Consider the following 26,653-nt stretch of genomic DNA (forward strand, 5'->3'; position numbering starts at 1 on the left):
CATGAATAATTAAAACAAAATTTGCATAATATATTTGGTTAAATGGCTTTCTCGAAACTTGTTTAATTTTATTTACGAACGTTTTTATTAGTAATAAATATACGTAACTTAGAATTAACTTACGTAACGAACTTCTATATTCATAAATTTTTAACACGTATGTTAGGGGGGTTCGCCCCCTAGTCAATACCCTCCTCTTTAAACTATAGTTCAAATTTTTTTTCCAGTTCTTTAAAAATTACCTCTTAATCAAAATCAGTTGATCAGTTGAAAAACTTGTTTTTTTTTTATTTTATTCCTGATCTTTTTCTTTAATAATGCTGGGAAATCCGGCGCCCCCTTCATAGCAATGTCCCTTGCCCCATGAAAACTTCCTTCATGGAAAGATCCTTCCATATAGCCCCTGACCCTCTCCTTCCCCCACCTACCAGAAAAAATCTCCGCAGAAAAAGTCTGTATACTTCCCAATAACCAATACTATATGTTAACATTGAGTAAAGTTCATAACTTTCAGCCCTTCCCCTGGAGACTTTGGGGGATCAAGTCATCCTAAAGGACATATTTATAATATTTTCAATCATGCTGAACAAAATGGCTGTGTAAAATTTCTGATCGGATGACTTTGGGAAAAAATTAACCGTGACACGGCGCTTAAAGACTGTCCATTTTTTTGGTCACTTAGGTATGACAATATAGATTTTCCCCTCAGTTCCAATGATTCCTTCAAAAATATTCTAGGATCACTGGGTTTATACGATCACACCTGGGAAAAAAAAAACAAAAAATAAACAAACAAACAAACAAAAAAACAAATAAACACGCATCCGTGATCTTTATTCTGTCAAAAAATGTAAAATTCCACATTTTTGCAGATAGTAGGTTGAAACCTCTATAGTAGGGTTCTCTGATACGTTGAATATAATGGTGTGATTTTCATCATGGTTCTATAACTTTTAGGGGGGTCTTTCCCCCTTTTTTCGAAAATCAGCCAAATTTTCTCAGGCACGTAACTTTTGATGGGTAAGATTAAACTTAATGAAACTTATATATTTGAAATCAGGATTAAAATATGATTCTTTTGATATATCTATTGGTATCAAAATCACGTTTTTTAGAGTTTCGGTTACCATTGAGCCGGGTCGCTCCTTACTTACAGTTCGTTACAACGAACAGTTTGATATTCTCTTTCCATTGCGATCCTCTGTTTTGTCGGTACTGTTTTACAAAGTGGTAAGCGCGCGACAATTGTATTGAAAATCAGATAGGATAAAACCCAGTACTAATACGAGACGCTGTATAAATATAGGTGTTACAGAGGGTTTCTCACTCCGGGAACTATATTTAAACTCTAGTTTTTTGGGGTTTAGGGGGACTAAAAAGTACCTAAGTTGGGTTGATTATGTTAGGTTAGGTTACGTATTTAATATATACTTTGTTTTACCCCCCCCCCCTAATTTGTTTCTGAATTATCATATTTTCATCCTATTTTGTTTTATTTCAAAAGTGTTAACAGAATTTCACTTATCACGTTCGTACCACTTTGGAATACAGTACCGTTTTGTCTCCTTAATTATGTACCATCCACCTGTAGATGTTTTATTAAATAAAAAAAAACAAGTTTTTTTAACTGAAAGTAAGGAGCGACATTAAAACTTAAAACGAACAGAAATTGTTCTGTATATGAAAGGGGCTGTCCCCTCCTCAACGCCTCGCTCGTTACGCTGAAGGTTTTTATTGTTTTAAAAAATAGAGTCATGAGAAAGAGTTGAACTTTAGCATAAAGAGACAGGCGTTGAGGAGGGGACAGCCCCTCTGTTCGTTTTAAGTTTCAATGTCACTCCTTACTTTCAGTTTAAAAAACTTAGTTTTTTAAACTAACTCCTTACTTTCAGTTCCTTACTTTCAGTTATTTTTATTTAATTTCTGAACGTTTTTGAATTAATGCAGGTTTTGATTTTGGCTCATTGTACATAAATAAATTTCATAATAAAGAAATTTGCATATTCATTTGACTTTTTTTTGGTTAAATGGCTTTCTAGGAAGTTGTTTAATTTTATTTACTAACATTTTTATTAGTAATAAATATACGTATCTTACGAATTAACTAACGTAACGTACTTCTATATTCATATATTTTTAATACGCATATTATGGGGTTCGTCCCCCTATTCAATACCTCGCTCTTTACGCTTAAGTTCGAATTTTGTTCGAATTCCTTAAAAATGGCCCCTTAATCACAAAGGCCATTAATTAAAATAAATGGCTCTTATGAAAGTACTAAAAAATCTTTAGTGTAAAGAGCAAGGCATTAACCAGGAGGCAAACCTAATCATAAAAGTAACATTTTCTGGTCATTTTAAGTTTTGATGTTGCCCCTTAGTTTCAGTTGAAAAACTTGTTTTTTTTAATTTAATTTTTGATCGTTTTTTTAAATAATGCTAGGATATCCGGTGCCCCATTCATAGAAATGTCCCTCCCCGATAAACGGCAAATAAAACTGCATACATGGCTTCAAAGGTAATGTATTTCAGAATGTGTTTATATACTACACGCACTAAAAAATGTCTTAAATGCTGAAAACGAATGCATTTGTACATGTGTATGTTATTACTATTTAGTTGATATAAATTTATGTTTCATAGCTGGCTTTGTCATTGAAATTTTCATGTCTGGATTATGCTAAAATCACGGTAGGATTTTCTTTAAAATTAAAAAAAATTTCATTTTATATGTAAGGTCAGTTTGGATAAAAATATAAAAGGAAAGCCCCATGTGTATAAAATTTCTAACCCCTTCATATATAAAAAGATGCGCGATTTCGGAAGTAATACAATTGATACTGTCACGAAAGAAGAAAATACAGCCCAGGACTAAGTCAGGGCTCTGAAAGTCATTGTGGTACTTACATGTACCACATATTATCACAATCTGCGAGCCATTTCTTGACGGATCGAGGGCAGGGGCGTAATTTGCTATGGGATAGGGGGGTGTCAACTGCTCCTTGCCGATCCAATTTTACCCCCCCCCCCGACTCAGTTTGCAGTCTCCTCCCACCAGCTAAAATTGGGTTTCCACAAAAAAATCTTGTCAAAATTAAGATAAACCTGCATAATTCAAGTATCCAGAGAAACTGGTCAGTTTTCTTTAATATATCTTTGCCTTTGTGGTAATATATGGATCATTTTTCAGTTTTTACTGTTGTTTTTACTTGATTTAGGAAAAGTGGCTCCAGCTTTGCCCCCCCCCCCCCCCTCTTCCTCCACGCTTTGACAAGTTACGCTACTGGTCGAGGGAAAAAAAATTGCTTGTATGACTTCTAAGCAAGGCATTATCTGTTGTTGTTTATAGGGGGGGGGGATACGAAAAACACCCGTCAAAAATTAGATTATAGACATTTTTGTGTGTTTTTACCTGTCTGACAAAATTTTGGGAAGGTTAAATCACATCTGGATACCGCCAAATCTATGAAAATGTATTTCAGCCTTAATGTTTATATGTTCTTCGCATTTAAAAGTATCAACTTTCTAACCTGAATGAATTTATAGGGTTTTCTTCAAACTTTCCCAGAAACTTGCATTTTTTTTTTAGTTGCTTATATATTAAAATTTCAGTTGATTCCTGCCCCCATCTCTTTTCAGTCTATTTTTCAATCATATTTCGTCTTCCAACGAGTAGGGTAAACCAAATGAAAAATCAAGTTTTGAATTAGGTTTGCAACGAACGTTTCTTTTAGCTGCTCAAGTATTTAGTGTGTCAGCTAATTGCCTCCTCAGACGGTTCCCTCTCAGAAAAATCCTCCCCGCGTATAAAATTTCAGTCAATCAAAATATCCTCATTTTGTAAAATTACCAGTTTATTTAAAATCACCTCTGACTCATTCTTTTTATTTTCCTCCGTCAAGGTACAAGGCATTTTGCATAGGAAAATTTACTTCGATACATTTGTCTGAAAACTTCAACCAATTCTTGCTCCCTTATTACTAGTCAAACCACAAATTCTTGATGACAACTAGTCACCTATAAGAGTTCGCTAAATGTTAGATTCCTGCTAAAATGTTACAGATTCTTGCCACTAAATTAAGTAATCTCTATGCTTTTTATTTTCTGGAAAAAAATTCAGGATCGGTAACCCAGAAATAAATCCGCGAAGTAACGACCCATAACAGAAAGACATGAAAACAGTGCCTCAATAAATGTACGTCATTCCTTTTAAAACCCGTTTATTTCTGAATCCATTTATTATCAAAGTATAAACACATACACATAGTAGATACGTCGCAGTAATAACAATAAGTTTTTTCCACTGTTACAGGTGACATTGCCTTCACTGACATCGGTAGCAGCTCACACAACCTGAATTCCGTTGAACTTGTTAATCTTAGTGGTAACTCTTGTTTAGTAAATTAGTTAATAAATCTAATAGTGCTCGTTATTGCTCATGCTCATTTACAGCCAGTTATTTCCTCTTTCGCCCGTCTTTATGAAAAAGACATAATTAACACTTAGAAACAAAAAAAGCTATTTTGAATATAACCGCTCATGATTTTTCCATTGTTTTTTTTTTCTGTGATTTGATGGAGGGAAAGTCCCTGGATTCTATATGCATTAAGTAAAAAATACAAGTTTTTTTAACTGAAAGTAAGGAACGACGCCTAAACTTAAAACGAACAGAAATTATTCCTTATATGAAAGGGGCTGTCCCCTCCTTAACGCCTCGCTCTTTACGCTAAAGTTTTTTGTTGCTTAAAAAAATAAAGTTGTGAGCAAGTAAAACTTTAGCGTAAAGAACGAGGCGTTCAAGAGGGGACCGCCCCTTTCATGTAAAAAATACTTTCTGTTCGTTTTAAGTTTTAACGTGGTTCCTTACTTTCAGTTAAAAAACTTGTTTTTTTTATTTAATTTTTGAAAGTCTTTGAATTAATGCAGGTTTTGATTTTGGCTCACCGTACATGAATAATTAAAACGAAATTTGAATATTAATTTTACTTTTATTTGGTTAAATGGATTTCTCGAAACTTGTTTAATTTTATTTACGAACGTTTTTATTAGTAGTAAATATACTCAACTTACGAACTAACTTACGTAAGGAACTTCTAAATTCATATATTTTTAATATGTATATTAGGGGGTTCGCCCAATAGTCAATACCTTGCTCTTTAAGCTCAAGTTTGAATTTTTTTTCAATTCTTTAAAAATGACCGCTTAATCACAAAGGCCGTTAATTAGAATAAATAGCTCTTATGAAAGTACTAAAAAATTGACTAGGGGATGAACCAAATCATGTATGTAATATTGTCTGTTCGTTTTAAGTTTTGATGTTGCTGCTGTTGCAGTTGAAAAACTTACATGAAACTTGATGAAACTTATATATTTGAAATCAGCATTAAAATCTAATTCTTTTAATGTATCTATTTGTATCAAAATACCGTTGTCTAGAGTTTCGGTTACCATTGAGCCGGGTCGCTCCTTACTTACAGTTCGTTACCACGAACTGTTTGATCAAAGGAGTATTTAAAGCTTCCTTGGAAAGAAAGTAAGTTAATGGTTATAGCTATAGTTTTGAACATTATTGAGATTTTTGCTCGTTATACTCATTTTGAAAAGAATAGTGAACAAATTCGCGCGCGACTTTGCTTCACACTATGAAAAGAACAGCTTTCGACCTTCCCCTCGTTTTGTTTCTCCGTCACTGGAGTACGATAATTAGCAATGACCAATTGTAATTTTTAAGCAGGACGCTGGCTGAGCCTTAACCTTGAATGCAAATTTGTCAATACTCAGGATGATATTCCAATATTTCATTTTGATTTTCAAGGTGATGCTGTATTTGAATTGGAAGACTGGGTGAACATGACCACTGATCTAATAAAGCTCTTGCCAATGTTGACCCCCCAAGTGTTATTTCGTGTTCGGTTCTTGACATCTGAACTTGCAGCTGCTATCGGTTCTGACAACGAACATGGTAAGATTAAAGCCCGTAAATTGTTGTTATATTTGTACCCCTCATTCCCCCTAATTTACCCCCTGGTTTCATAGAGTATTCCTTTTCGTCTTGTTCATGTACCCAAATGTGTTGCCTTTCCCAATTTGCTTACAGAAATACCCTAGTGTTAGGTGTTTTCTCTGACTATTCACTCACTAATTTAGATCTAAGTCCCTTCTAACAGTCTTAGTTTTAGATTTCAGTTTTTAGCCGCATTAGTATTGCAGCGATCCTACAATATCCATCCATCTCTTTATTCTTTATATATATATATATATATATATATATATATATATATATATATATATATATATATATATATATATATTAACGTAAAGATCTTTGCTTATCCTGCATTTGTTCTATATTTTAATAAGTAGCTCTGCGTTCTCTGCGCTTGATAGGAGGATAGGATAGGAGATAGGAAATAGTGCAGAAAGTGAGACAGGTATAAAATATAATGTCTCTGAGGCACTGTGATTTATTCTGATATTTTGTAAGTCAGTAATGCTTTGTTAATTAATATTGCCTATGGCTTTGTTAGTTTTCGTGTGTTAAAAGTTTCGATAGGGGACTTGAAATGGAAAGTAAAGAGGATATATCGATAAGTGTTTGTACATTTCTCTTTGCTCAACCCAGTGTTCTTTCTTTTTTTTAGGTAGATCAGCTCCCGAATCCCAAGCCTCGTCCCAAGCTGAGATAGGTACGCCAAAAACTAGTCGCAAAATAAACGGACCAACATTAAGCACGCCCAGAAATGCAAGAAATGCAAAAACTGATATGACCGACCATGCAATATTTTCATCTCCAACATCAACCAATACAAATCAGTCAACCAACGGGAGGAGATATACCCCACGAAAGCTGGCATTAAGTCGGACAATAAAGCGCCAAGAGAAGAAAATAAAACGATGTAAAAGGTCACTTATCGCGCTCAAAAGTACAATAAAAAATGCGAAGACAGGTTTTGAATCCGAACAAGATGCCCCCTTTCGCCTATATTATTCAACTACGCGATAGACTGGATCATGTATAATGCAATGAGAAACCACAGCGGAATAGTCTTCAGACAAATAGCTGGTTTCCTCCAGTCCCTGACAGATCTGGACTTCGCAGACGACGTTGTTGAGCTGGAAACTACCGCCGACAGCTTACAAGGCATGATCGACGATACCTATGAGGTCTCAAAGCGCATCGGACTGGCCATCTGCGGCGCAAAGACTAAAGTATTGGCTCTCAACCAACCTGCTCCTTGCCAAGTTACCCTCGACGGTGAGCCAATAGAAAGCGTTGAGGAATTCAAGTATCTTGGCTCTATCATAACACCAGATGGCGGAGCTGAAAGAGATATCTCTGCCCGCATAGCAAAAGCCTGGGGAGTCTTTACTAGTCTGAAAAAAGCATTATGGACCAGACGGGAGATCTCAACTAAAACAAAAGTTAGAATCTATGGTGCAACTGTTCGAGCAGTACTACTGTATGCTTGCGAGACATGGCCGATCAAGACTGAAGATGCGAGAACTTTGGACGTGTTCGACCACCGCTGCCTTCGTTACATCCTCCACATTAAGAGATGGGACAGGATTTCCAATAGTGAAGTAAGGAGTCGCTGTGGCCAATCAGAAGAGCTATCGCTTATCATTAAAAGACGTCGCCTGAAACTCCTCGGCCACACATTGCGCCGTCCCGAAGGCACGATATGTCGAGACGTCCTTGTCTGCGAACCAGCCCCCTCCTGGAAACGTAAACCAGGAGGACAAAAGAAGAACCTGTGGCAAACATTCAAGGAGGACCTGGAACCGTGGGGAGGATTCAGGAGACACGGTCGGAGATGGAACAAATACTGGCTGAAGATCGCTGGAGAAGCTGCAGCCGACAGGTCCAAGTGGTCCTCGGAAGTCATCCCAAGATCCTTTGGTGCCGGGCAGGACAGTTCATCGTCTGGTTCCCGCCGAAAGTAAAAAGTAAAGTAAGTAATCGCGCTTTCTATATTTAAGTGCCAAATTAGAAGATCCATGATAAAAAGACGATTTACTGAGGAAGAAAAAACAACGGGCTTGGTGTTTTTTTTCCTATCTCCGAACGGGTACAAAAAGTTGCTTCGTGAGAAAATTTTTTATCTTCCATCGGTGCGTACTCTACAGAGGTGCCTTTCGAGTGTTGAAGTGGTAGAAGGTTTTAACGAAAGTGTTTTTGATATGCTGAAGCTAAAAACTGCAGGAATGGATGAAACAGAAATATTTTGCACCATCGCCGTTGACGATATGTCTCTAAAACCTGGACTGCAGTATGATCGTAGCCGTGATAGGGTAGAAGGACTTGGTCCGTTAGGACCCTTCAGATACGCTACAGTGGTCATGTTGCAGGGACTAAAAACACACTGGAAACAACCCCTTGCGTATTTTTATAGTGTTTCAGGCCTCAAAGGTGAGAAACTAAGAAATATTATTTTTGAGGCGATAGATAGGTGTAAACAGGTAGGGATTACCGTAAAGGCAATAATTCCAGACCAGGGTGGAAACTACCGAGGATTAAAAAAGGATCTCGGTGTCACGAAAAAAAATCCTTTTTTTCTTAGAAATGGTGAAAAAGTGTATTTCATTTACGATCCCCATCACTTGTTGAAAAGTGTCCGAAACAATCTCTTAAAGTATGATATCATTTTAAGTAAGCAGTGGCAGGCGTCTTGGAGAGACATTGTGTGTTTTTTCAAGGTGGATCAACGTCATCGATTTAGGACAGCGCCGAAACTTCAAAAGCGTAATATATTTCCAACAAATCTCGACAAAATGAGGGTTAAAGTCGCTACTCATGTTTTCAGCCACTCAGTGTATGCTGGGATCAATTTTTACGTGAGTAAAGGTTTGTTACATCCGAAGGCCGCAGGAACAGCAAAGGTTGTAAATTTCTTTGATAAGCTGTTCGACTGCGTTAATTCTCTTGGATTTTTAGGAAAAAAAAAAGCATAGACGCCCAATTTGTAGGGAAAGCGCATCATTCCAATTTTTGAGGTCGGCCAGTTCATTTTTAGGCGATTTAAAATTTGTTAATAGTGTGGGGAAAGATGTTGGGAAAACAATCTATTGCATAGAAGGATGGCAGCTGACTATTTCTGCCATCCTCGGTCTATCAGAAGATTTGATGAAGCATGGGTTTAAATATGTTTGTACGAGGAGACTTAACCAGGATAGTCTAGAGCATTTCTACGGCTTACTACGACGCTCTGGGGGTTTAAACGATAAGCCTACTGCGTCGCAATTCTCCTGCCTTTACAAGCAAGCAACGTTTAGAAGCTTTTCGGTTTCTTCAAATTCGACGGGGAACTGTGAAGCACTTTCTTTCCATCAACCTCTTTTATCCGAAGTTTTTTCATCAGTTAACCCTCATGCAAAAAGAATTGTGCAAGCCGGACGTGATAGCAGCGACATTCATGAGCCTCACGAGTTTGATTTTGATGAGAATGTTGAGGTTTTCACCTTAACAGAGGAATCAAATTTTGCATACGCAGTGGGGTATTCTGCAAAAAAGATTCTGGAAAAGCATTCCTGTGATAAGTGTAGAACGGGGTTATTTGAATCAGGTATTTCTCTTTTTGATTCAGTGTTTGATTTCATGCGGATGAAAGCTTATGAAGAAGCCAATTCAGACTTCTCAAACCTTTTTGTTCCTGCAATCTCCTTGATTGAGTATTGCAAAAAACTATAGTAGCCTACATCATCCAGACTGAAATGACGCACTGCTGGAACGAGGGAATCGTACGGCGAGCATGGGAAAGAGCGTCCCAACTGTTAATCCCAATTTCGTGTGACCTATTTCCTCGCGAGTGTTTTGTACAGTATTTTTTTCGAATGTGCATCTTCTACATCACTAAATTTGAAAACCAGAAGATGGAAAGAAGTGGTCTATGCGGAAAAAATAAAAGCAGCTAAGTTAAAAGCATTTACTTTTAAATATTTTTTATTCAGTGGTTAACCATATTTATTTGTTCTTATATTGTTTGAATTTGCTAAAAACGTTTTTGGATTATTCTAAAAAGAATTTTTCTAAAGCAATGGTACTTCTAGCGATTCTCGATTCTCTTAAAACTATTTAACAGAAATGAAAAATATTTTATGGAATGATTGCCAATTATGATTTTGGAATGGAAAATTATTCAGCGAATTAATAAGTTGGGATTATTTATTTTCTTGTTTCTTTTATTCTGTTGCAATAAAAAAAAAAAAAAAAAATTGGAAGAACTATTAATACAGCGGTCATGTACCATTAAACCACATCTGCAAACCCACTTCTGATCAAGTTTATCATTATCCTAACTGTTCTTGAAACTCATTCCAACGTTTTGGGGTAGTATTTTTCACAAGAAACTCATATGTTGGTTTTTATCAATCAATAGTAATTCCCCCTCGTTTTTTTTTTTTCTTTTTAGCTTTTTCTTTTATCCACAATTAGCGATGATTTTCCACGAGAAAATACGTAAACCCTTCGAAGGAGAAGTGAAAGAACTCTAGAGAATAGCATACTGATTTTCAAACTGTTTTACAACAAACTACATCGTTTTCATTTTTCTTTCCATTATATAATAAAGCACACTTTTATTCGTCTGTTTCGTATTACTCGTATATAGGACTAATCTGGTTTCAAATAAGCTCTGAAAAAGCGAGCTAAATTTGTGCGAAACGCAAAAAAAAGTCTGAATCAGTGGACGAGTGCTCCATACACTCAGTGCTCCATACTATAATTAATTTTGCAGCACACAACAATAAAAATACATGTAAAAGCTGCTCATGAAACAAAGCATCCCATATGTGTGTGCTTTTTTTTTTTGCTTTCCTTCCGAAGAATATAGTGGGCCTATATCAGCAAATCCCGGCCTCCAATCCAGGAGCTTAGGGGACAAACAAGAAGTAAATTTCGTACGGTTCTGAACAAAATTAAATAAAAGTAGATTCTATCAAATACTATCAATACAATTTACGCGGCTAATTTCTTTGATCCAGTTGCCATGCAATGACAGGAAAAATAAATACTTTCGAAATAAATTATCTTATTTTCAAGTTTTGACGTCAATAACATTGAGAAAAAGGGATAGATTAGGGGACGATGAAAACAATTATAATAATCAAAGCAATTTTTCATTCGATCTACAAGTATTTACGCGTAGCACTCTCAACTCGTAAATATAGGCGTTATAAATGGGTGTCGGTAAACATCACATAAAATCTAATAGGGTAGGGTGAAACTATTTCAAAATAGAAGGCATTAATTTAAATATGCTCCGCAATAAAACACCCTCATTTTTTCATTGTCCTAATTCTAATCACAAGCTTTATATCAGGATCCGTCTCTTTAATTCAGAACACATCTGATCAAAGCATATTCACCTACGGACCCGGTTCCGTAGGTGACTATCAAACTATGGAACAAGTATAACGGCCTACGCAACTTGAAAAATTTAGGCACCAGGTTCGCATCGTCTCCGGAGACGCGGACAAAGGGTCACTTTTTTTGTGTGGAGAGGATAGGTTTTGTCAGTACTTGTTGTATGTGTTTATACTTTGATCTATTATCAAAGTTGAATGCTTACTGCACGTGGACAACGGTCGCCCCTTAAGGGATTTAAACCAAAATTAATGCAATGGTGGCGTTTTATGCTTCCAAACTCTTCCACTTAAGAAGGGCACCAAAAGTGCCATTTTTAGTGCTATATAGCACTTATGGAAGATAAAACTGATAAAAAGCACGTAGATATGAGTAATGGATATAAAATAAGCCTTCCTGGGATATGCTTTAAAAATTGAGTGCTTAGCGTTCGCAAAAAAGTGGATTATCTGAAAAGTAAACAAAAGAAGGGACAAGTCATGATTGAAAAAAAAATCCAAGCTAGAATCAAAGGCATAATAATCTAATTTAAAGTCCAGCGCTGTACTAACAGATTCACGCCTCTAATAATGTAATTTAATATATTAGTGTTTGTAGGACTTTAATTGCGTAGCTTATTAAAGGGGCTTGAAGGAGTAAAATGCGGGAGTTGTTCTTGCAAACCTCCAGTTAAGGGTTGTGGACCATAATTATTACAGTGATACCATTATATACTTCCAAGATTTTCAACTTAATAAGTGGGACCAAAAGTGTTGCTGTCAATGCTCACTTACGAATGATAGAATTGATAAAAAAAAAAAGCAAGTAGATATGAGCAAAAGTTTTCAAATGAGTCATTAAAGATCACTCTAAAAAGTTCTGGTAGCCCACTAGCCCTAGATTTTCCACTTGAGACATGGGACCAAAAGTGCTGTTTTTAGTGCAGTTTGAAACTTAAAGATGGTGGAATTTATAGGAAGAACGTAGATATGAGCAAAATTTTTATATGAGCTATCAAAAATTATCTATGATCTTCTTGTAGCCCGCTAGCCCCACCCCTTGATAAACGGTATAAGAAGTGCCTTTTTTCCTGCCATATGGCACTTGCAGATGGCGGAATTTATATAAACCAAGTATACATGAGAAGTAGCTTTTGAATGAGCTCTTAAGTATCTCTCTATGATGTTCTAGTAACCTACTAGGCCTGGAAAAAAGAAGAAAAAAAAGTTTTAATGTTTTTTAACTTTTAGCTACTTTGGGCTGTGGTCCACACTTTACTAGGCTGCAGCTAATGCTTCAATCATGACAAGGAGTTCATTGCAAATTCTCCCCAGAAACTAGTTATCATTGAAATCTGTGAAATCTAATAGATGGTAGAATTTGTATAAACCTAGTAGATATAAGCAATAGCTTATAATTGACCCATTAAACATCTATCTACGACGGTGTGGTAGCTTGCTAATGTTTCAGTAGGTTACTGATGAGCAGACGATTTATGAAACTTACTAAGGAGGCTGGGAGGGGAGTGTAAGGGAGGAATTCTTTTGAACCTCCAGTTAAGGGTTCTGGAACATAACTATTACAATGATACCTGTTTTGTACTTCAGAGCTTTTCCACTTAAAAAGTTGCACCATAAGTTTTGTTTTCAGTGCTATTTTGCACTTACGAATGTAAAATTGATTTAAAAAAAGCCCGTATATAAGAGCATTAGCTTTCAAATGAGTTATTAAACATCACTTTTATAAGTTCTGCTAGCCCAATAGCCCCAGCTTTTCCACTTGAGACACGGACACCAAAAATGCCGTTTTTAGTGCCATTTGGAAGTTGATGATGGTGGAATTTATATGAAAGACGTAGATACATGCAATATCTTTTATATGAGCTATAGAAGATCTGTCAACGATGTTCTGGTAGCCTACTTGTACCACCCCTTGAGAAATAGCACAAAAAGTGCCATTTTAGCGCCAGTAGCTTACTGATGAGCAGAAGATTTTTGAAGTTTACCAAGGGGACTGGGAGGGGGTGTACGGGAGGAGTTCTTGTAAGCCCTCATTTAAGGGTTCTGGAACATATCTATTACAACAGTACCTGTTTTGTACTTCAGAGCTTTTCCACTTAAGAAGTGGTACCAAAAGTGTTGCTTTCAGTGCTATATCACAACTACGAATGGTAAAATCGATAGAAAAAAACACATGGATATGAGCAATAGATTAAAAAAAACCGTTAAACATAATTCTTATATGTTCTGCTAGCCTAATAGCCCCAGCTTTTCCACTTGAGACATTGCACTAGAAGTGCCATTTTTAGTGCCATTTGGAACTTGCAGGTGGTGGATGTCATAGAAAGAACGTAGATATGAGCTATAAAAAATCTGTCTACGATGTTCTGGTAGCTTGCTAGTGCCACCCCTTGAGAAATGGCACAAAATGCGCCTTTCCAGTGCCATATGGCACCTGCAGATGGCGGAATACAAAAAAAGCATGTAGATATTAGAAATAACTTTTGAATGAGCAATTAAGCATCTCTCTATGATGTTCTGGTAGCCCGCTAGGCCTGGAGATAAAAAAAAAAATAGAAAAAAGGTGAGACAGATCAGTGCTGTCGTTGCATAAAAGTGATTTTCCTTGTTTTTCAAGGAGGGGGACTGTAATTTCCCTATACAAGGTTTTTGACCATGCTAATTCTAATGGTATACTTTTAATATTGATCTGACGTAGTTTTCGAGGGGATTCAGGTTTTTTTTCGAAATCACCATAAAATTTTTTTCACAATAAAATTTTACATTTAAGACAAAAAAAAAAAAAATAACAGCTACTGTTTCTGAAACAGTGATACATGGCAATTCTTTTTCATAAGGCGGTTTTCTTAAAACATTTTTAACTTTTGGTTACTATGGGTGTATACTAGGTTGCAGCTACCGCTACAAACATGATTACTTTTATCAATGGTGATTGGTTTTCAAAACATAGGAACAGCATAACAATAAGAACAGTGCTTACCTCGTATAAAGAAAGAAGAATACATCCCGAGGATCAAAAATATCTATAAGTCGTTCAGCTGATTTTTCTTTTGCTTTAAATTGGGAGGACAAAAATGCAATCTTCGAGACAAAAAACGGCTGAGCTAACCGTGCGCTTCTAGTCTCATACCAGTACTTCAGGATTGCTAGAATAAAATCAAATATAACTTAGATTACGGACAACATTATAATTTATATTCAATTATCTTTTGCACAAGGGATTCTAGAGACTGGATTTTCATAGCTAATAGTTCAGAAAGGGTATTTGTTTTGTTCAAAAGGGGTACCTTTGCTCTAACAACAGTTGCTCTAACAACCTAACCTAACCTCCAGACAGGGGTTCAAGACCCTCTTTTTATTTGTTTGTTTTCTGTTTGTATTTTTTGTAGGGGTATTTTCATTAAACCAATGGCCACAGAGCTTCGAGAGAAGGCTCTTTGACCCGTTATCTTAGCCTCTAGTCCCCTAATTGGGTAACGAAAATCTTTTGCCAAAAAGGAGTGTTGACTGCTGCCGGTTTGCACCGAGAAACCACCCTTCTAGCCAAACAAGGCCAAAACTAAGTCAGTCATGAAGAGTTGGAAAGCATAGAATTTATCAAATTTATCAGTGTGTTAAAAAAACTTTGAATTAAAATAAACTTGGTGGAAGCGATGAAAAACTTGGGAGCCATGGCTAATTGGAGTAAAGCGCCAAAATACATAATCTCAGTGAGAGGCAAAGGCAGGATTTCCAACTTACACACTTTTCGTGTGAAATGCACTCTTTTTTTCCGTTGCACTCTTTCACACCTAGGACGAGATTTGCCCAGTTTTTGCCCATTATTTGCACTTTGCACTCTTTTATGAAATGATGATACAAAAAGTATTAAGCGAAATAAAAACGGTACTTGACTTGACTACAGTGAAGTCAGCTATAGTGAAGTCTCACGCCCACCTTTTCCCCAAACACATTCAATCAAAATTTTGAGATAGCCATTTTGTACAATGTTTTTTAAAATTCTGGAAATTAGGTCTTTGAGGATGACAACCCCCCCACAGCCCTCAGGGCCAGGATTTTAAGTTATGCCCTGGGGGTATGTAAAGTATATTATAGAAAGCGTTACCATAAAAACTTCAAAAAGGGCTCATTCGATTGGAAATTTTTTGGATAGTGCTCTAATAGTCGAAAGTGATTGGAAAGCAACTAACACCCCTTAACGCCCACCATTTCCCCAAAGACTTGCAATCAAAACTTTGAGATAGCCATATTGTTCAACGTAGTTGAAAGTTCTGGAAATTATATCTTTGAGCATGAGACCCGCCTCCCAAGGTCTTCAGGGTAAGGGTTATAAGTTATGCCCTGGAGGCATATATGGTTCTTATGTAAGGAATACTCGTATAAACTTCAGAGAGGGCTCATTTGATTGGAAATGGAAAGTTCTAGTTCATCTTTTAAGCGTCAAAAGATGTTGGAGGGTAATCAATCCCCCCTCCAACTTCCTTTTTTCCCAAATGCATCCGATAAAAATTTTGAGATAGCTATTTTGATAAAAATAGTTCAAAGATCACTTAGGAAAAATTCTTGTGTCGGTACAACCCCCATGGTCAGGAGACGGGGGTCTAAATTTGTACGTTGGGAGTATATATGGTGCTTGTGAAAGAAATACTCGTATAAACTTCAAAGAGGGCACATTTGATTGGAAATTGTAAGTTCTAGTTCACTTTTTAAGGGTCAGAGAGATTGGAGGACACCTAGCCCTCCACCCCTCCACGCCCTTTTTTCTCAAATCATCCGATAAGAACTTTGAGATAGCAATTTTCTTAAAAATAGTTCAAAGACCACATAACGAAAACTCCAGGGTCGGCACAGCCTCCCAAGGCCCGAGGGCAGGCGTTTTAAGTTATACCCTGGGGAAATATATGGTTCTTATGGAAGGGATGCTCGAAAAACTTCAGAGAGGGCTAACTTAATTGGAAATTGAAAGTTCTAGTTCAGTTTTTGAGATTCAAAAGAGATTGGAGGGCAACTAGTCCCCCTCCCACACGCCCCTTTTTTCCTAATGCATCCGATAAAAAATTTGAGATAGCTGTTAAGTTAAAAATTGTTCAAAGGTCAGATAACAAAGACTCAAGTAGTATTGGTATTAATGGTAAGTAGCGGGGTGTCTCCCTATATAGCTATAATGCTTAAGAGCGGGGTGTCTCCCATATAGCTATAACAGTTTCAAGCGGACAGTACTCCCACCAATACAAGCAGACAGTGTAATGACCGGAATTCAACCACCGTGAAAATTCGTGCTGATCTGTGTTCAAAGTGCGTGACGATTCCTTTGTATGAAATTGTGAAATTCTTTTTGTAATTTAATTTGTTAGGCGTGGTTGACTTATGTTTAACCTTGAACTAATCTACATAATTTATTTTATTATTAATTAATTTACATAATTAAATTAATTTACATAATTACATTAATTATTATTATTTTTTTTTTTTTAATAGTTTTTTTTATTGATGTCATTTTATTGTACTCTAATGGTGATATTTTTCTTTTCCAATGATATGATTTTTTACATTCTAAGTATCTTCTCATTGATTTATATCCTAAGGTAAAAGAACAAAACGTTAATCGACTGAACCAACAAGCCTTTGAACATATTATGATTTTAGAAATACATCCAATGAATTGTTTCTGGGACATTGCCCAACTGATGTTATGCCTCACAATATCGTAACAGGTTCATTCCATTGAACTGGAACATGTTCAAGCACATTCGATTTATCAATTGGATTTTTGATAGGTGTTAAAAGTGACATGTTTCGGGGCAGTTTTATGGCATCATCATGAGAATATGCATAGCACGATAATTTGAGATGCATACTAGGTAAAAAATTTCTTCTGATACTTGGGCCCCAAGTCCTCCCCCTATCCCTAAATCCTATCCCTTCACCATCCCTTCAGCCCCAAGTCCGTCACCCTCCCTCCCAAAAACCCCCCCCCAACATTTTTTTTTAACTTTCTTTATTTTTCAAAGTTCATTTTGGATTTTTATATTCTATTGATTTTTAAAAGTTCATTTTGGATTTTTTACATTGTAATGCAAGATTTGGTATATTTCAGTAGTGCTTTATCGTGGTTTACCTTTGTCACAATTACATTCTCTTGATTTATCAAAGTTCTTTTTTGATTAATATCGTTGAATAGATAGAGTTTTAATATTAAAGTTGGGTCTTGTAGTGATTTAACTTGTCAGTGTTACATTCTCTTGATTTTTAAAATTTACTTTTGAATTTCTTTCTTGAAATGCAAGATTTTAAATATTTAAATTTTTTTTTTTCAGTGTTCTACGTTTTACTTCTAAATTATCTTTGATTTTTCAATGTTTTTTTCAGTTAATTTTGAGTTTCTTTCTTGAAATGTAAGAGTTGGAATCTTTCAGAAGCGTGTTTTTATCATTTACCTTGTTACAGTTAAATTCTCTTAATTTTTTAAAAGTTTTTTTTTAATTTCATTCGCTGAAATGCAAGTGTTGGAACATTTCAGTAGTGTTTTGTCATGATTTACCCTGCCACAGTTACATTCTCTTGATTTTTCAAAGTTCATTTTGAATTTCTTTCATTGAAATGTAAGAGTTGGAATATTTCAGTAGTGTTTTGTCGTGGTTCACCATGTCACAGTTACATTCTCTTGATTTTTCAAAGTTCATTTTGGATTTCTTTCGTTGAAATGCAAGAGTTGGAATATTTCAGTAGTGTTTTGTAGTGGTTTACATTGTCACAGTTACATTTTCTTTATTTTTAAAAGTTAATTTTGAATTTCTTTCTTTTAAATGCAAGAGTTGGATTATTTCAGTAGTGTTTTGTCGTGGTTTACCTTGTCACAGTTACATTCTCTTAATTTTTCAAAGTTCATTTTAAATTTCTTTCGTTGAAATGCAAGAGTTGGAATATTTTAGTAGTGTTTTGTTGTGCTTTACCTTGTCACAGTTACATTTCTCTTGATTTTTCAAAGTTCATTTTGAATTTCTTTCATTGAAATGCAAGAGTTGGAATATTTTAGTAGTGTCTTGTCGTGATATACCTTGTCACAATTACATTCTCTTGATTTTTCAAAGTTAATTTTGGATTTCTTTCGTTGAAATACAAGAGATCGAATATTTCAGTAGTGTTTTTGTCATGGTTTACCTTGCCACAGTTACATTCTCTTGATTTTTCAAAGTTCATTTTGAATTTCTTTCGTGAAATGCAAGAGTTGGAATATTTCAGTAGTGTTTTGTCATGGTTTACCTTGCCACAGTTAAATTCTCTTGATTTTTCAAAGTTCATTTTGAATTTCTTTCATTGAAATGCAAGAGTTGGAATATTTCAGTAGTGTTTTGTCGTGGTTCACCATCGCACAGTTACATTCTCTTGATTTTTAAAAGTTCATTGTGTATTTCCTTCGTTGAAATGCAAGAGTTGGAATATTTCAGTAGTGTTTTGTCATGGTTTACCATGTCACATTTACATTCTCATGATTTTTCAAAGTTCTTTTTGAATTTCTTTCATTGAAATGAAAGAGTTGGATTATTTCAGTAGTGTTTTGTCGTGGTTTACCTTATCACAGTTACATTCTCTTAATTTTTCAAAGTTCATTTTGAATTTCTGTAATTGAAATGAAAGAGTTGGAATATTTCAGTAGTGTTTTGTCGTGGTTAACCTTGCCACAGTTACATTCTCATGATTTTTCAAAGTTCATTTTGAATTTCTTTCATTGAAATGCTAGAGATGGATTATTTCAGTAGTGTTTTGTTGTGGTTTACATTCTCACACTTACATTCTCTTGATATTTCAAAGTTCATTTTGGATTTCTTTCGTTGAAATGCAAGAGTTGGAATATTTCAATAGTGTTTTGTCATGGTTTACCTTATCACAGTTACATTCTCTTAATTTTTCAAAGTTCATTTTGAATTTCTTTCGTTGAAATGCAAAAGTTGGAATATTTAAGTATTGTTTTTTTGTGCTTTACCTTGTCACAGTTACATTCTATTGATTTTTTTCAAAGTTCATTTTGGATTTCATTCCTTGAAATGCAAGAGTTGGAATATTTCAGTAGTGTTTAGTCGTGGTTTACCTTCTCACAGTTACTTTCTCTTGATTTTTCAAAGTTCATTTTGGATTTCTTTCCTTGAAATGCAAGAGTTTGAATATTTCAGTAGTGTTTTGTTGTGGTTTACCTTGTCACAGTTACATCCTCTTGATTTTTCAAAGTTCATTTTTGGATTTCTATCGTTGAAAAGCAAGAGTTGGAATATTTCAGTAGTGTTTTGCTATGGTTTACCTTGTCGCAGTTACATTCTCTTGATTTTTTCAAAGTTCATTTTGGATTTCTTTCGTTGAAATGCAAGAGTTGGAATATTTCAGTAGTGTTTCGTCATGGTCTACCTTGCCACAGTCACCTAACCTATGGTTTTGATATTTTTGTGCAATAATGTGGAATTTGAACTTTGAAAAATCATGAGAATGTAACTGTGACAAGGTAAACCACGACATAAAACTACTGAAAAATTCCAACTCTTGCATTTCAAGGAAAGAAATCCAAAATGAACTTTGAAAAATCAAGAGAATGTAACTGTGACAAGGTAAATCACGACAAAACACTAGTGACACATTCCAACTCTTGCATTTCAATAAAAGAAATTTAAAATGAACTTTGAAAAACCATGAGAATGTAACTGTGACACGGAAAACCAGGACAAAACACTACTGAAATATTCCAACTCTTGCATTTCAACCAAATAAATTCAAAGTGAACTTTGAAAAATCAAGAGAATGTAACTGTGAGGTGATGAACCATGACAAAACACTACTGAAATAATCCAACTTTTGCATTTCAATGAAAGAAATTCAAAATGAACATTGAAAAATAAATAGAATATAAATGTGGCATGGTAAACCAGGGCAGAAAACAACTTAGATATTACAAGTCCTGTATTTCACATAAAGAATTTAAAAATGGAAATTGAAAAAATCACTAGAATATAAATTCGACAAGGTAAACCATAACAAAACACTACTGAAATATTCCTACTCTTGTATTTCAACGATAGAAATCCAAAAATGAACTTTGAAAAATAAAGAGTATGTAACTGTGACAAGGTAAACCACAACAAAACACTACTGAAATATTCCAACTCTGCATTTCAAGGAAAGAAATCCAAAATGAACTTTGAAAAATCAAGAGAATGTAACTGTGACAAGGTAAACCACGACTAAACACTACTAAAATATTCCAACTCTTGCATTTCAAGGATTTAAATCCAAAATGAACTTTGAAAAAATCAATAGAATGTAACTGTGGCAAGGTAAAGCACAAAAAAACACTACTTAAATATTCCAACTCTTGCATTTCAACGAAAGAAATTCAAAATGAACTTTGAAAAATTAAGAGAATGTAACTGTGATAAGGTAAACCATGACAAAACACTATTGAAATATTCCAACTCTTGCATTTCAACGAAAGAAATCCAAAATGAACTTTGAAAAATCAAGAGAATGTAAGTGTAAGAATGTAAACCACAACAAAACACTACTGAAATAATACATCTCTTGCATTTCAATGAAAGAAATTCAAAATGAAATTTGAAAAATCATGAGAATGTAACTGTGACAAGGTTAACCACAACAAAACACTAATGAAATATTCCAACTCTTTCATTTCAATGAAATAAATTCAAAATGAACTTTGAAAAATTAAGAGAATGTAACTGTGATAAGGTAAACCACGACAAAACACTACTGAAATAATCCAACTCTTGCATTTCAACGAAATAAATTCAAAATGAACTTTGAAAAATCAAGAGAATGTAACTGTGACATGGTAAACTATGACAAGACACTAATGAAATATTCCAACTCTTTCATTTCAATGAAAAAAATCCAAAATGATCTTTGAAAAATTATAAGAATGTAAATTTGGCAAGGTAAACCACGACAAAACACTACTAAAATATTCCAACTCTTGTATTTCACGAAAGATATTCTAACTGAATTTTGAAAAATCAAGAGCATATAACTGTGACAAGGTAAACCATGACAAAAACACTACTGAAATATTCGATCTCTTGTATTTCAACGAAAGAAATCCAAAATGAACTTTGAAAAATCAAGAGAATGTAATTGTGACAATGTATATCACGACAAGACACTACTAAAATATTCCAACTCTTGCATTTCAATGAAAGAAGTTCAAAATGAACTTTGAAAAATCAAGAGAAATGTAACTGTGACAAGGTAATGCACAACAAAACACTACTAAAATATTCCAACTCTTGCATTTCAACGAAAGAAATTCAAAATGAACTTTGAAAAATTAAGAGAATGTAACTGTGACAAGGTAAACCACGACAAAACACTAGTGAAATATTCCAAGTCTTACATTTCAACGAAGGAAATTCAAAATGAACTTTGAAAAAATCAAGAGAATGTAACTGTGACAAGGTAAACCATAACAAAACACTACTGAAATATTCCAACTCTTGCATTTCACGAAAGAAATTCAAAATGAACTTTGAAAAACTTTGAAAAAATCAAGAGATTTTAACTGTGACAAGGTATACCATAAAAAAACACTACTGAAATATTCCAACTCTTGCATTTCACGAAAGAAATACAAAATGAACTTTGAAAAACTTTTAAAAAAATCATAAGAATGCAACTTTGAAAAGGTAGATCATAACAAAACACTACTGAAATATTCCAACTCTTGCATTTCACGAAATAAATTCAAAATTAAATTTGAAAAATCAAGAGCATGTAAGTCTGACAAGGATAATTATAACCAAACACTACTGAAATAATCCAACTATTGTATTTCAACGGAAGAAATACAAAATTAACTTTGAAAAACCAAGAGGATGTAAGTTTGACAAGGTAAAACACAATAATACACTACTGAAATAATCCAACTCTTGCATTTCAATGAAAGAAATTCAAAATGAACTTGGCAAAAATCATGATAATGTAACTGTGACAAGGTAAACCACGACAAAACACTACTGAAATATTCCAACTCTTGCATTTCAACGAAAGAAATTCAAAATGAACTTTGAAAAATTAATAGAATGTAACTGTGACAATGTAAACCATTACAAAACAATACTGAAATAATCCAACTCTTGCATTTCAATGAAAGAAATTCAAAATGAACTTTGAAAAATCAAAACAATGTAACTGTGACATGGTAATCCATGACTAAACACTACTGAAATATTCCAACTCTTGCATTTCAACGAAAGAAATACAAAATTAACTTTGAAAAATAAAGAGAATGTAACTGTGTGATGGTAAACCACGACAAAATACTACTGAAATATTCCAACTCTTGCATTTCAATGAAAGAAATTCAAAATGAACTTTGAAAAATCAGGAGAATGTAACTGTGGCAAGGTAAACCATGACAAAACACTACTGAAATATTCCAACTCTTGCATTTCAAGGAAAGAAATTCAAAATCAACTTTGAAAATCAAGAGAATGTAACTGTGACAAGGTAAACCATAACAAAACACTACTGAAATATTCCAAACCTTGCATTTCAACGAAAGAAATTCAGAATTAACTTTGAAAAACTAAGAGAATGTATCTGTGACATGGTAAACCACGACAAAACACTACTGAAATATTCCAACTCTTGCATTTCACGAAAGAAATTCAAAATGAACTTTGAAAAATCAAGAGAATGTAACTGTGACAAGATAAACCATGACAAAACACTACTGAATTATTCCAACTCTTGCATTTCAAGGAAAGAAATCCACAATGAACTTTGAAAAATCAAGCGAATGTAACTGTGACAATGTAAACCAACACAAAAAACTACTGAAATATTCCAACACTTACATTTCAATGAAAGAAATCCAAAAATCAACTTTTAAAAATCATGAGAATGTAACTGTGATAAGGTAAACCACGATAAAACACTACTGAAATATTCCAACCCTTGCATTTCAAGTAAAGAAATCCAAAATAAACTTTGACAAATCAAGACAATGTAACTGTGACAAGGTAAACCACGACAAAACACTACTGAAATATTCCAACTCTTGCCTTTCACGAACGAAATTCAAAATGAACTTAAAAATCAAGAGAATGTAACTGTGATATGGTAAACCATGCCAAAACACTACTGAAATATTCCAACTCTTGCATTTCAAGGAAAGAAATTCAAAATCAACTTTGAAAATCAAGAGAATGTAACTTTGACAAGGTAAAGCACAACAAAACACTACTGAAATAATCCAACTCTTGCATTTCAACGAAAGAAATTAAAAATGAACTTTGAAAAATTAAGAGAATGTATCTGTGACATGGTAAACCACGACAAAACACTACTGAAATATTCCAACTCTTGCATTTCACGAAAGAAATTCAAAATGAACTTTGAAAAATCAAGAGAATTTAACTGTGACAAGATAAACCATGACAAAACACTACTGAATTATTCCAACTCTTGCATTTCAAGGAAAGAAATCCACAATGAACATTAAAAAATCAAGAGAATGTAACTGTGACAAGGTAAAGCACAACAAAACACTACGGATATATTCCAACTCTTGCATTTCAAGGAAAGAAATCCAAAATGAACTTTGAAAAATCAATAGAATGTAACTGTGACAAGGTAAACCATGACAAAACACTACTGAAATATTCCAACTCTTGCCTTTCACGAACGAAATTCAAAATGAACTTTGAAAAATCAAGAGCATGTAACAGTGATATGGTAAACCATGCCAAAAGTGTTAACAAAACACTACTGAAATATTCCAACTCTTGCATTTCAACGAAAGAAATCCAAAATGAACTTTGAAAAATCAAGAGAATGTATCTGTGACATGGTAAAGCGCAACAAGACACTACTGAAATAATCCAACTCTTGCATTTCAACGAAAGAAATTCAAAATGAACTTTGAAAAAATCAAGAGAATGTTACTGTGACAAGGTAAACCATAACAAAACACTACTGAAATATTCCAACTCTTGCATTTGAATGATAGAAATCCAAAAATGAACTTCGAAAAATCAAGAGAATGTAACTGTGACATGGTAAACCACAACAAAACACTACTGAAATATTCCAACTCTTGCATTTCAAGGAAAGAAATCCAAAATGAACTTTGAAAAATCAAGGGAATGTAACTGTGACAAGGTAAACCAGGACTAAACACTACTGAAATATTCCAACTCTTGCATTTCAAGGAATGAAATCCAAAATGAACTTTGAAAAAAATCAATAGAATGTAACTGTGACAAGGTAAAGCACAACAAAACACTACTTAAATATTCCAACTCTTGCATTTCAACTAAAGAAATTAAAAATGAACTTTGAAAAATTAAGAGAATGTAACTGTGAAAAGGTAAACCATGACAAAACACTATTGAAATATTCCAACTCTTGCATTTCAAAGACAGAAATACAAAATGAACTTTGAAATATCAAGAGAATGGAAGTGTGAGAATGTAAACCACAACAAAACACTACTGAAATAATACATCTCTTGCATTTCAATGAAAGAAATTCAAAATGAACTTTGAAAAATCATGAGAATGTAACTGTGGCAAGGTTAACCACGACAAAACACGACTGAAATATTCCAACTCTTGCATTTCAATGAAAGAAATTCAAAATGAACTTTGAAAAATTAAGAGAATGTAACTGTGATAAGGTAAACCATGACAAAACACTACTGAAATAATACATCTCTTGCATTTCAACTAAAGAAATTCAAAATGAACTTTGAAAAATCAAAAAAATGTAACTGTGACATGGTAAACCATGACTAAACACTACTGAAATATTCCAACTCTTGCATTTCAACGAAAGAAATCCAAAATGAACTTTGAAAAATCAAGAGAATGTAACTGTTAGCTGGTAAACCACGACAAAACACTACTGAAATATTCCAACTCTTGCATTTCAATGAAAGAAATTCAAAATGAACTTTGAAAAATCAGGAGAATGTAACTGTGGCAAGGTAAACCATGACAAAACACTACTGAAATGTTCCAACTCTTGCATTTCAGCGAAAGAAATTAAAAATAACTTTAAAAAATCAAGAGAATGTAACTGTGACAAGGTAAACCATAACAACACACTACTGAAATATTCCAACTCTTACATTTCAACGATATAAATCCAAAAATGAACTTTTAAAAATCATGAGAATGTAACTGTGACAAGGTAAACCACGACAAAACACTACTGAAATATTCCAACCCTTGCATTTCAAGGAAAGAAATCCAAAATAAACTTTGACAAATCAAGACAATGTAACTGTGACAAGGTAAACCACGACAAAACACTACTGAAATATTCCAACTCTTGCCTTTCACGAACGAAATTCAAAATGAACTTTGAAAAATCAAGAGCATGTAACAGTGATATGGTAAACCATGCCAAAACACTACTGAAATATTCCAACTCTTGCATTTCAAGGAAAGAAATTCAAAATCAACTTTGAAAAATCAAGAGAATATAACTGTGACAAGGTAAACCATGACAAAACACTACTGAAATAATCCAACTCTTGCTTTTCAACGAAAGAAATTAAAAATGAACTTTGAAAAATTAAGAGAATGTATCTGTGACATGGTAAACCACGACAAAACACTACTGAAATATTCCAACTCTTGCATTTCACGAAAGAAATTCAAAATGAACTTTGAAAAATCAAGGGAATGTAACTGTGGCAAGATAAACCATGACAAAACACTAATGAAATATTCCAACTCTTGTATTTCAAGGACAGAAATCCACAATGAACTTTGAAAAATCAAGAGAATGTAACTGTGACAAGGTAAACCATAACAAAACACTACTGAAATATTCCAACTCTTGCATTTCAACGATAGAAATCCAAAAATGAACTTTTAAAAATCATGAGAATGTAACTGTGACAAGGTAAACCACGACAAAACACTACTGAAATATTCCAACTCTTGCATTTCAAGTAAATAAATCAAAAATGAACTTTTAAAAATCAAGACAATGTAACTGTTACAAGTTAAACCACGACAAAACACTACTGAAATATTCCAACTCTTGCCTTTCACGAACGAAATTCAAAATTAACTGAAAAATCAAGAGAATTTAACAGTGATAAGGTAAACCATGACAAAACACTACTGAAATATTCCAACTATTGCATTTCAAGGAAAGAAATTCAAAATCAACTTTGAAAAATCAAGAGAATGTAACTTTGAAAAGGTAAAGCACAACAAGACACTACTGAAATAATCCAACTCTTGCATTTCATCGAAAAAAATCCAAAATGAACTTTG

At 34.2% G+C, this 26,653-nt stretch overlaps 2 protein-coding genes across 2 annotated transcripts in view; one reads left to right on the forward strand and one right to left on the reverse strand.

Annotated features, from left to right (window-relative positions):
• LOC148950413 (lipase member I-like) overlaps positions 1-26,653 on the reverse strand; it is a 184,289-nt gene that overhangs the window by 120,037 nt on the left and 37,599 nt on the right. The window contains exon 2 of the mRNA XM_089091594.1: positions 14,341-14,506. Within this exon, the coding sequence (XP_088947720.1) occupies positions 14,341-14,506 (166 nt within the window). The remainder of the gene's footprint in view (positions 1-14,340; positions 14,507-26,653) is intronic.
• On the forward strand, positions 5,873-7,263 carry LOC148950414 (uncharacterized). Its single transcript, XM_089091593.1, has 2 exons — positions 5,873-5,961; positions 6,641-7,263. The coding sequence occupies exons 1-2, from the start codon at positions 5,880-5,882 to the stop codon at positions 7,000-7,002; spliced, it is 444 nt and encodes a 147-aa protein (XP_088947719.1). The 5' UTR covers positions 5,873-5,879; the 3' UTR covers positions 7,003-7,263.

Source organism: Artemia sp. Qi Xiang Cuo, chromosome 7, assembly GCF_049724085.1.
Source record: "Artemia sp. Qi Xiang Cuo chromosome 7, ASM4972408v1, whole genome shotgun sequence".
Taxonomy (NCBI): Eukaryota; Metazoa; Arthropoda; class Branchiopoda; order Anostraca; family Artemiidae; genus Artemia; species Artemia sp. Qi Xiang Cuo.

Coding starts and splice junctions, on each gene's coding strand:
- LOC148950414 (XM_089091593.1), top strand. CDS start 5,880: ATGTTGACCCCCCAAGTGTTATTTCGTGTTCGGTTCTTGACATCTGAA. Junction 5,962..6,640: donor CGGTTCTGACAACGAACATG/GTAAGATTAAAG, acceptor TCTTTTTTTTAG/GTAGATCAGCTCCCGAATCC.